The 12,141-nt window shown below is 36.7% G+C and overlaps 2 protein-coding genes across 2 annotated transcripts; one reads left to right on the top strand and one right to left on the bottom strand.

Annotated features, from left to right (window-relative positions):
* The first annotated feature begins 766 nt into the window (after positions 1–766).
* On the top strand, positions 767–8,317 carry LOC121997093 (CDPK-related kinase 3-like). Its single transcript, XM_042551339.1, has 11 exons — positions 767–1,468; positions 2,572–2,702; positions 3,003–3,044; positions 3,145–3,253; positions 3,412–3,490; positions 5,995–6,291; positions 6,588–6,697; positions 7,198–7,305; positions 7,402–7,464; positions 7,738–7,905; positions 7,989–8,317. The coding sequence occupies exons 1-11, from the start codon at positions 929–931 to the stop codon at positions 8,124–8,126; spliced, it is 1,785 nt and encodes a 594-aa protein (XP_042407273.1). The 5' UTR covers positions 767–928; the 3' UTR covers positions 8,127–8,317.
* Positions 8,318–11,175: 2,858 nt separating this feature from the next.
* Positions 11,176–11,862, bottom strand: LOC121997094 (auxin-responsive protein SAUR32-like). The gene has a single exon (XM_042551341.1). The coding sequence runs from the start codon at positions 11,622–11,624 to the stop codon at positions 11,280–11,282; it is 345 nt and encodes a 114-aa protein (XP_042407275.1). The 5' UTR covers positions 11,625–11,862; the 3' UTR covers positions 11,176–11,279.
* Positions 11,863–12,141: the final 279 nt, after the last annotated feature.

Here is a 12,141-nt window from a genome sequence, read left to right as displayed (position 1 = left end):
GTGACAATTGAACATCGGATGGACAACAATTGAACGAGAAGATAGAAGTAGGCTCGCGGCAAACTAGTGATAAGGGATAGGAGGGAGCAAAAGTGACTAGAAGAAATTTAGATACGAGAAGGAAGGAGCTAGAATAGTATGTGACTGTGGTTTAAAGATGGAAAAAAAATTCAGATTGATTTTAGGAATATCAAAATATAACCCCCAGAATATATAAATAAATTTATAATTCATATAAAAGCATATTGAAGATAAATTTTACATAATTTTAAAGGTAAAATATAATTATAAAAAGTTAAGAGGTGTAATGATAAAAGCTAAACTTTTATTATTTTTTTTCCTCCTTTATACTTCAAACCTTCAGGGAAAAGTAAATGGAGAAGTAGTTTTCACATTTATTATTATTATTATTATTATTATTATTTAAATTATAATATTATTTATATTTAGTTTTTGGGTTCACGCGCTCCACGATAGCACGGGCACGCATGAACCCCTGTTACGTTTGCTTACCAAACACATATTTTGTGCATTGAAGATCCAACACGTGTTTACAAATATGGTTCAAGTGTGCGCAACAATGCTGTTGCCTGACTGCCATCGTTAGCAGATCGAGAAAAACATGGGACCATGCGCAAACGGAGCCTTCTTTTTCTTTGCTGACTTGGCTCAAACTTTATTGTTTTCTTACCGTTTGGCCCCTTCCAGATATAAGTATTACCGTTTGGGTCCACGCCGCGAGGGCATTTAATTATAATAACACGCTCTTTCTTGTTGTTCAACTGCCGTCTCTTTGACACCTCTCTCTCTCTCTCCCTTTAACTTCTCCTTCCTCTTCCACCGTGATCGACCGATGTCGATCGATCGAAATCCCTAATCGAGCGAGAAGAGGAGATTGGAAGAAGAAGAAGCAAGGCGGGGGAGATCTATGGGTCTGTGCTACGGCAAGAACGTCTCCGTCACCGAAGGCGGCGACGCCGACAAACGGAGGCATGGAAAGGGTGGAGAAGTAACGGGTAGCCCCTCGCCAGCCACCCCGGCTAGCAAGAGCCGGACAGGAGGCATCACCCCTTCCCACTCTTCGACCAGTACCGCCTCCGCCTCCCCCTACCCGCAAGGCTTCGCCAGTCCTCTCCCCGCCGGGGTTTCGCCTTCCCCTGCTAGGTCCACCCCGCGAAGGTTTCTGCGGCCCTTCCCTCCGCCGTCTCCGGCGAAGCACATAAGGGCCGCCATCGCGAAGCGGCTGGGCCCGCCGAAGCCGAAGGAAGGGCCGATCCCTGAGGATGAGGCGGGAGAGGAGGAGACGCCTCTGGATAAGAATTTCGGTTACGGGAAGAACTTTGGGGCGAAGTATGAGCTTGGGAAGGAAGTAGGAAGGGGACACTTTGGCCACACGTGCTCGGCTACGGCCAAGAAAGGGGAGATCAAGGGTCAACTTGTCGCCGTCAAGATTATCTCCAAAGCTAAGGTGCGGTGTGTCAAAAGGTGCTTTTTGACGATTTATTCATCTCACGAGTAGAAGATTTCCATGATCTATTTGCTCTTGTTTGGTTTTACCTCAATTTTTTGAAATCAATTTATGCCGTGATGGGTTAGGGATGGTGGGGGTGGGGTGGAGAATTGTGCTTGGCCACATATACTAATAAATTATGCACTTGGAGACACAAGTCAGACAACAATTGGTTGTTTGGGTACAAAGAAGCTCTTGATTATTAGCTTCGTTTTCATAAATTATAGTTAATTTCAAACTGGTTCCTTACACTAGTACGAATAAAAGTCTAGCGCGTAACTTCTCTCCAACATATAAATGAACTGTGTCTCAATTATTAGCTCACACAGAAATATATAACATTTTTTGTCTTGTGTCTTCAAAGTTGCAGTTTCAGACTCTAATTTAAGCATCTGATGGTTGGAGTTGGGCGCAATTTTTCACTTCTTTGTAAATTACTTCATTGAAGAGTCCTATACTGTATAAGGCTAGCAAACCAGTAGCTGGAGAAACTGCAGAGAACATACTGTATTATTAATGATGGACATTATATTCCATTCACTACATCTGATACAGAGTTTTTCCCACTGATATGAATGCTAAGATGAGCTAGCATTTATATTTGCATGGAACAAGCACCCTGGTTTCTCAGAATGAATTTCATGAGCGGCACTTTCCAAATCTTTATCATAGTTTGCATGTGTTTCTCAGAAACAAACTAAGAAAAGACTAAACATTCAATTTATGTTTGTTGAATTGAGCACATTTGGTTGTTATTCTTATCATGTTGGCTGGTATATACTTTGATGGACTTTTTATATAGCTTTTTTACTTCATTCAGTGAAGCTTCAATTCTGGAACACGATTCCTTATGCATTAATTGACAACTTAGCCATTCATACCTTGTAATGACTTCCTGTAGTTTGATGGGCTGTCTATGAACTAAGGTTTAGGTGCATTTGATCTTGATGTTAGGGTGACTGCAAATTTGATTTTTTTATGTAAACATGATTTCATGGGCACTGCATTTAACATTGTAATGGGTGTTTTGAAACTTCACAGGTTCTTTCTTGTTTTTACAGATGACAACACCAATATCGATTGAAGACGTTCGTAGAGAGGTCAAAATCCTCAAAGCCTTGTCCAACCATAATAATCTTGTCAAATTTTATGATGCATGTGAGGATGCACTTAACGTCTACGTAGTCATGGAGTATGTCTTAATTAACTCTAGTTAGCTTAACAATGAGCAACAACGTTTCTACATACGATATTTGTTCCATGTCACAAGATAGAGTTGATATATCCAAAACGTTTTGCATGTAGTATCCTACTAATATGCCTCTTTGCTTTCCACTTTGTATCCTGCACTAAGGAAATATGATAATACTTTTCCATACAAATTTTAAAATGAACACTTCTAAGATGATGGGCAGCAATTTTTTTTTTTTAAAAAAATTATGTAGTACTTTTGTTAAATTGGAACTCAACAATATGTTTTTCTCTTTCCCAGATTATGTGAAGGTGGAGAATTATTAGAAAGAATTTTATCTAGGTAAAAAAGTGATTTTATTGGCCATAATTTATATCTATTTGATTATTTGAATTTGGAAATTAATAACTTTTGATTGCTTTTTTCCCCCTGTGTTCTCAAGAGGTGGAAGGTACTCAGAGGAGGATGCAAAAGCTATAGTTATTCAAATACTGAGTGTAATTGCCTTTTGTCATCTTCAAGGTGTTGTGCATCGTGATTTAAAGCCAGAGGTTTGTATCATAGAGAACTTTGATCCAATTTATGCAGACATGATATTACTTTAGACCTCTTATTTTACAAGAGCAACTTAGGGTATTCTGCTGTTCATTTCTTTTTCAACATATATTTTTCAGCGCTGTTAATATTTCTTCCTTGTATTTAACAACAGAATTTTCTTTTCACCACCAGAGATGAAAATGCTCAGATGAAGTTGATTGATTTTGGTCTTTCCGATTTTGTTAAACCAGGTGAGCATTGTTTAGTGGCATGGTCTAGTTGATTGCTTTTTTGGTGATGTTAAACATGAAAATGTTCTCCTATTTTGTTATGGGTTCCTTTTGTTGTTTTCTCTGGTACCATTTGTTGCGAGTTTCCTTTGCCACTGAAGTTTTTGAAAGTGTTATTCAACCTATCATCTTCTGCATTTTATTTTAGGTATTTTACAGATTTGTGCTGTAATGGAACAGAGTCCTCTTTTTCAGCTTTTATTATTTTATGAAAGCATCATGTAAGAACTGTTGCATTAACATAAATCTATCAAAGTACAGCAGGAAATGATGAGAAGTAATAACAATCTTGAGTAGGATATAAGTAATATTAGATTGGAAAGAGAAAAGTGGGAAGGGTTACAAACTAATAATTGTCAACATCGCATGACACTCATATTTAACTTGGCTACTTGGAAGACATTTTTGAGTTTGATCACCTCAAGATGCCAATTGAAATTGCTTCAGGTTTTTCTAGCAGGTCTTTTCAATTATTCTTTAGTTGGCTTTGGATTTGTAGAATTTTATACAGTAGTTACTTGTTTGTTCACATGATTCTTGAATCATATGTCAAATTGTTTTGTGACAACTTATAGCATCCACTGTTACTAAGAAACTATTTCAACCTGATAATTGTTCTCAATTATCCATACATTGATAACCCAAATATCCTCAGTTGATATGGGTTAGTGCATGAGATGGAATCTCCACAACAAACTTAAGCAATGCTAATGTAGAATGGGGAAGGATTAAATCTCAGGTTTAACATGAAAAGAGGATAGAAGTATTTAACAATATTAGAAGGCAAAATTTCAACTCAATGAATAATGCAGGCAAGTGTTAGATCTATGTGTCTTGAACTTTAAGAGATCTACAATGTATGGTGCCTTTAAACTAACAATTAAAGGTTCAAAAATTGATATAGCAATAGATGACTTAGAAGGCAACCCCAATATGGATATCTTAGAGCTACTACTCTACAAACCCGGTAAATGTGTGCTTAAATTTCAAATCTTATAGACTTGGTATTCTTGATAAATCATTATCATGATTAAGCTGTGTTGGTCTTTACTACTCGAGGCTTTCTCCAACCTAATAATTGTGTTCCTAAATTTCAGATTACACATAAATTTTGCTTTCAAAATACTCAAATTTGTATCTCAGTTATTGAGTTATATGACAAATTTTACTTGCTATCTTTGATTATGTCTATTTTTTTCATTTATCACGAAAAACACTTTGTACATGTACTTAGGTTATCAATAAATGTGCTAGTTAGGTGATGTGAGAACATGACAAATACATACATTAATCGAGAAAGAGGCAAATCAAAGAAGATTTGGTTAGCAACAATAAAACAGGATAAAACTTCTTTAAATATAGATGATAATATAGTGAAGGGGAGTTTTGGTACAATAGTAAAATTGTTATCATGTGACCTATTGGTCACGGATTCGAGTCACAAAAATAACATCTTGCAATACACGGTAAGGTTGCATAGAATAGACCTAATGTGGTCCGACCCTTATCTGCATTGGCAAGAGCTTCATGCTCCAAACTGTCCTTTTTATGGTTGATAATATAGTAGGAAATCAAGTCCAATGACATAGGAGGATCCATGTAAACGACCCTACTTAGTGGGATAAAAACTTGATTATTGTTGTATTACGAAAAACATATTGTAGGTGCATAATTCAGTATTATGTATTAGTAGCTCAGTTTTTCCCACATAATGTAAGTGGTTTAAGTCTATATTCTCAGGAGTGTACGGCTTCTTGAGTCATATGACATACATCCCTTGTGAATTCATTTGCAAGAGTAGTACGACATTTTTCTGAGGCTACCAACCTTGGTTACGTGTATAATGAGCTTGTCAGTTCTTGTTTCATTTCATCCCTGCAGTTGTCCTACATTTCAGCATTTTCTCCTGAAAGGTGATGTCACTAGTACAACTTCTTGTGGCAGTTTTGTCAACCTTTAAATTAAACAAATGAGTTTTTAAAAATTATACCATTTGTGCTTTTTTAAAAGAATAAAAATATATAAAATATAAAATAAAAAGATTAAAAAAACTTATTCAATAGTTTCCCACTTACCCTTGCTGGGATTGGTTTGGCATTCAATAATTTTGGTTAGGTTGTTTGATTAGGTGCTTTGTACTGGTATGCCATCAACTGTTTCAATTATTAATTCACCCAGTATATTCACTCAACTACCAATTTGGTAGAAGCAAACTTCCTTACTTGTAAAGAAGGAATGAAGTATAATTATGACGGCATGCCATAAAGTGCACCTTAAACTGGATTCCTCAGGCCAGAGGATGAATCAATCACTTAATGTTGTTTTGTTCTCTTAGTAGTGAGTATTTTTGTCCCTGGCTCTACCTCTAGTTGTCATATTTGCTTCCCATATAATAATCCACTATTCCCTGTTCTTTTTAATGTGTTTCTGTTGATAATTATTTCAATGTTCTTTATAATGTGCAGATGAAAGACTTAATGACATTGTGGGAAGTGCATACTATGTTGCCCCTGAAGTTCTACATAGATCATATAGCATGGAGGCAGATATATGGAGTATTGGTGTTATAACATATATCTTGTTATGTGGTAGTAGGCCTTTTTGGGCACGGACAGAATCAGGAATTTTCCGTGCTGTCTTGAGAGCTGATCCCAACTTTGTGGATTCTCCTTGGCCTGATGTGTCTCCAGAAGCTAAGGATTTTGTTAAAAGACTTCTGAACAAGGACTACAGAAAAAGAATGACAGCTGCCCAATCTTTAAGTAAAGCCTGCATCCCTTAAAATAGTCACCTTTCTTTGTGAAATTTTTAGTATTCTTTCAGCTCAACTTACATTTGTAGTTTCCACAGTTTTATCCTTTTTTTGATGTGTAGCTCTAGAATAACTACTTTCATCCTTTCCACATTTAGCATTTTCTTTGATATTATATCTATAGTTCATTCAACTAATTTTTGTAGCGTCTCAAAGTGTTGTTTATTTGCTTATGCTTATCATGATGATTGGAATTTATGACTACAGTTACTGTCTGAAAATTTAACTCTTCTTGTCTGGTGATAGCACACCCTTGGTTGCGAGATGAGCACTGTCAAGTTCCTCTGGATATACTAATATTTAAGTTAGTGAAGTCATATCTCCGTGCTACACCTCTAAAACGAGCTGCTTTGAAGGTATATGTTCGTATGCACTAATGGCTTGATCGGTTGCTCCTTTGCATGTTTATTGGCTTCATATATACAAGGAACGAGTAGCTACAGAGAGTTTAGTATTTTATATCTTTCTCTATTTTGACTACTTATTATGTATGGGTTATATGAACAATGTGGCAATGACAGGAGTCAAATAAATAGTTCTATTTCATGTCACAAAGCTGTGACATGATCCTTTTGCCTATAAATTTTAATTGCTCACGTCCAATTGAAAAAAATAAAAATCATTTAAAATTTGATTGTTGATTTGCTGAACCTATTCTTATCATATCTTAAGGCAGTAGTACAACAAACATACAAACAGCGGTTCCCGAGCAAACAATTTTGCACCCATCATATTCAATTCATCATTTCTTGTCTAAACCTCGAAGTCTGTCTTACAGCAACATGCAGAACTTATACAACGGTTGTATACTCTATCTTACTTGTTTAATATTTTTTTATTGCATCGCACCTTTCAGGCGCTATCCAAAGCCCTAACAGAGGATCAGCTGTTTTATCTAAGATCACAGTTTAAGCTGCTAGCACCAAACGGAGAAGGTCACATATCGTTCGACAACTTTCGAATGGTGAGTCTAGCTGAATTTGTTTGCCAATATCCAAAATGTGATTGTTCAGTTGCATACTTTCCTCTGTCATTTACTTCTATGTCTATCCTTGTGCAGGCCCTATTGCAAAATGCAACAGAGGCAATGAAGGAGAGTAAGGTTATTGATATCTTAAATGTGGTGAGGCATCCATTCTTGCTGCCATTTTTTTTGCAGTTGCTAAGTTTCTTTTGTATGCCTCCATTACCATTACTACAAAATTTATATGCTGCAGTTTTGACCTATTTGAGTACTCATATAAGCTTAAAGTAAATTTTTTATGACAAGAAAACACTTCTTTCACCTTCTCGTATCAAAAACTTTTTTTTTTACCTCTGAAGGACCAACAATATCTCTCATTTGCTGGTGTATACCTTTTCTAAAACTCATGCTTGTTAATAATATCATCTCCAGTTGGAGCCACTCTCGTACAGAAAGATGGACTTTGAAGAATTCTGTGCTGCTGCAATCAGTCCCCATCACCTCGAGGCCTTGGATGGGTGGGAACAAATGACAAGTACGGCTTTTGAGCACTTCGAGCGGGAGGGGAACCGAGCCATCACCGTTAAGGAGCTAGCTCAGGTACTAACAATCCTCTCCTAGTGATACTTCACATTCCAGTGATTGTATCTTCCTTTTGAATTGTAACTCAACAATTTCCCTAGGAATTGAGCCTTCCGGCAACAAACTATTCAGTTCTGAGAAGTTGGATTCGACCTGAGGATTGCAAATTCAATTTCCTCGGATACACCCGATATTTACACGGTGTCACAATACGCAGTGCAAACACACGGCATCGGTAGATTTCGCAACTTCTGATGATGTTTTTACTGATATTGACCCCTCAACTTCTAAACATGCCATCGTTACTACATTGTTTTTTTTCCTAAGTGTTTATTTGTTAATATATTACATAATAACTTATGTAAAGAATTTACACGTGTTAAGATAAAATTTCAAATGAAAGAAAGGTTAAAGTGAAGTTGTTAAGACATATTAATTGTTTTCATTGCCAAAGTTATTTAGTAATTGATTGTTTCCATCGTCTTATTGCTAGAAAAATAAACACTGTTATTCTCCTCTAAAACTAGTCATTCTCTTCATAGAAAAGAGGGGGTTGATTCATTAAAACAATTTTTATGTTCTGTTTGTATGAGCTAATTATTTGGCTAATTGTTTCTCCACTTGGGTCTTACATAATAAGTCAGTGACCTAATGGTGTTTAATTAATGTTAATGATGATAAATGAAACAATCAAATAAAATTAATGGAGAATCTTCATCCAACTTTTGTCTCTTATTAAGACCTCACAAATATTCAAGCCATTTGAAAAGGGTGGTAGTTAAAGAAAAAGAGATAGACAGCTACTTCTCACTGAACCGGAATAAGACGTGTGGACCAGAGTACCAACTTTGGCAAAGGCTATAAATTAATAAATAAATATATTACATTGATTCTTTTATTCTTGTTCTCCGTATTTTCTAGAATTCAATGGCAAATTTTTATTTAATAAATAACTAAATTTTGTTGTGTGTGGGCGTACAATCTTTTTCTTGTCCACATCTAATTAAATGTCCCTTAACATCACAACTTTTTTGTAATCTTAAGTAACACCAATAATTCAACTAAATACGTGTACGGAATTCCATATATGTATATATATATATTAGAAAACGTTACACTGCACGGCAAGAGTCGGAGGGGGGCCACATGGCAGGTGCCCAAGTGGCCCCGCTCAGGCCCGCATGGCAGGCGTGGATGCTTGCCGTCCAACGTCATACGTTGTGAATTGTGCGTGAATATATAGATATATAGATATAGATCATGGGAGTTGAAGTGGTATTTGGTAGGGTGTAATTTATTTTATAATATAATTAAGATTATATTAGATTATTTTATTTGATTTACTTTAAATTTGTAATATTAAAAGTTAGTAAAGTTTTATAATTTAGAATATAAAATAAATATTATGAGGTTGTCGTTTAATTAAAATTTGAATGTCAAATACTCTGTAATCCTCCTTTGGTCGCTGCCTTGGCCGCATATACCCTGTTGTTGACCGCCCGTTGGCCGCTGACCGCCCGTCGGTCGTCGCCCGCCTGCCGCCGCCATTGCCGGCTGCCGGCCGTCGTAGTAGTCGCCGCCGCTGCCAGTGGCGGATGCCGGCGGCGGCGGCTGACAGTTGTCAGTTGTGATGGTTGATGGTTACCGGTGGCTACCGCAAGCTCTGGTAGAGGTGCAACGATCGTCAATAGAAGTTACAGGATATTTTTGTCATTTTATAATAATATGAATTACATTACTTATAAAATATAATGTACATCAAACAAAAGAATATAATTTTTCAGATATTTAAGGATGAAGTCTCAATTTCAATGAATTAATAGATAAGTTTTCTTTAATGGATTTAAGAGCGTTGGGTTGGTGTGCTGTTTGCTACAAGTAATTTGTATTTTCTGTATATAAAAGATAAGAAAGGTATCTATTTTTTTTTAAAAAAAAAATATTATCCTTACAGTCTAGCATTTAGGTTACAGAAGTGTAAATCAGGTCCGTAACATGAAGTTATATATATTATTTATTTTCTTGTTATTAATTTATTGATCTTTCATATGTTTGGTGGTCGTGAATATATTGCAAGCCAATAAGTCGTATTTTATTTTTAATGGTCTTAGGTGTTCCTTACAATGATATATTTTTTTCTTGCACCATTTAAGATCAGTTATTAATATATTACGGATTTATTTTTAATAATGATGAATCAGGTAACACGAGTGATTGATTCACTTCTATACAAAATTTTATTAGTATATTGAAAATTGTTTATGTTCATGATGGACTATCCAAAAATTCAATATTTTATGATTACATATTTTATTTGAAAGAAAAATCTCTATAAATATATTACAGTTATATATCTAACTATAAATATTTTGATAATAATTTGATGACACCTTGCACTCTGGGATACGGAATATGTTTTCTTTTCTTTTTATAATCTTTTATTTCTTTTGTCTCCGGAGTCATGGTGTCATGATAGGATATCCAAGTTATCACTCAGGTACTCACGATTCGAACCTTAGTTATGGTATATTTATAGGAATTTTTCTTTCAAATGGGGAGTGTAATTAAAGGATGTTGAGCTTTTAGGTTGGATAACTAAAAGATGTGGACTTCTGAACTGGTCGTCACGTGCGATTTTTAATTTATTCTAGTAATCAATAAAAATTTTCCGTAGGATCGAATTAATTATCTCAAGGATAGTTACTGAAATTATTTATTTATTTTTGTTAGACGGGGGACACAGATTTCTTTTAATATATGACAAAAGGTGATTCGCTCACTCCCAGCGCCCCCGCCAACCCATCCCTAGGCCAACACAGAGGAGGTAAATCACGGATGACTACTAGCCATTAGTGTAAATGCCCAAGACATGGGGGAGGTTATGTTCGATCACACCAAGTTTCGACCCCAAGATCTCATATAGCAACACCCCATGTCTTAATCATCGCACCGCCCCGAGGGGACACAGATTTCTTTTAATAGAACACAGAGCAAATGGAAGAGAAATGAAGAAATTTTGGTCTTAAAAAAGGAATAAAATGGAAAGGAATAAATAGTATTTTATGTTTACTGGTTGCGTATATTTCAATTAATTTATCGGTTACATTCCAGATCCTCTGAATCGCTTTTTACGGTCCAGAGGATGATCCATTGATATAGATTGGTGGGGATGAATGATCCCCACCTATTTTATGAATGAGGATCATTTATCTCACCAATCCAAGTTAAGGGACTATTCCCTGGACCGCAAAAAGCGGTCTAGAGGATCTGCCCTCGGTTAATAAATGAAACAAGAAAAAGAATACATGACATAGAATCAATGGTTAATTAACACTTCCGATTAGAAATTAATGAAAACACTTAAGAGTTTACGAGTAATCGGCATCAATTAATTACGGCTCCATCGACGACGACGACGACGATGGCCGGAAACAGAGGTGGAAGTGGTGGTGGTTGTAACTGCAGTCGCGGTGGATGATGGTCTGGACGCGGCGGAAGTGGTCGACGGCGCAGGGGATGGTGATGGCGCCCTGCTGGCGGAAGCCGTACTCCTCCTCAGCCGCCTCGAGCAGCTCCACGAACAGCGGGTGGCTCAGGTGCTCCACCGGCACCTCGAATCGCCTCCGCTCCTCCCCTTCCGCGCCCACCCATATCCCAATCCACCCCTTCCTTATTCCTCCTCCTCCTCCTTCCAGTTCTCCTCGCCGGACATGGAGCAACTGCAGGTGCACCCCCATGAATCTCGCTTGCTCTGTTTTCCCCCCTTTTCTTCAGAGGTATCAACAGAGAAGAATTAGGAAAAAAGTCGAAGAAAAAATTGATTTTTATGAATAGTAAGAAGGAGAGAGGTGGAGGGATGCCATGGCGATGGCTGCTGTTGTAGCTACAACATGGAGGATGACATGAAAGAGAGCTATGAGTCTTCAATATGCAGGGGAGTATTACTATTTAAGTAAAGGAAAGTGGCTATTGGAAAAGGCGAAGGGTTCGTCTTCAACACCGCTGTCGATTCATTTTAGGATTAATTTGGAGAAAATAAATCATGATAACTAAGAAGACAAAATGAATAGAAAGTGAATTATATGAAGTGTAGAGATTTTTGTTCTGTCAACCTCAAAGTTGCGATAACTTGAGTGATAAATTTTTATCTATTTATCATCTCAACTATATCCATAGAGACAGCTACTTTAAGAAAGGAAAGGAGAGGAGAGGAGAGGAAGTAGACGGTGCGAAAGAAAGAAGAATTATAGCAAT

The sequence above is a fragment of the Zingiber officinale genome, chromosome 6A, assembly GCF_018446385.1.
Source record: "Zingiber officinale cultivar Zhangliang chromosome 6A, Zo_v1.1, whole genome shotgun sequence".
NCBI lineage: Eukaryota > Viridiplantae > Streptophyta > Magnoliopsida > Zingiberales > Zingiberaceae > Zingiber > Zingiber officinale.
Note: the sequence above shows the minus strand (reverse complement) of the source record. Positions and strands in the feature narration are given on the sequence as shown.

Coding starts and splice junctions, on each gene's coding strand:
- LOC121997093 (XM_042551339.1), top strand. CDS start 929: ATGGGTCTGTGCTACGGCAAGAACGTCTCCGTCACCGAAGGCGGCGAC. Junction 7,306..7,401: donor CGTTCGACAACTTTCGAATG/GTGAGTCTAGCT, acceptor ATCCTTGTGCAG/GCCCTATTGCAAAATGCAAC. Junction 7,906..7,988: donor CCGTTAAGGAGCTAGCTCAG/GTACTAACAATC, acceptor CAATTTCCCTAG/GAATTGAGCCTTCCGGCAAC.
- LOC121997094 (XM_042551341.1), bottom strand. CDS start 11,624: ATGGGGGTGCACCTGCAGTTGCTCCATGTCCGGCGAGGAGAACTGGAA.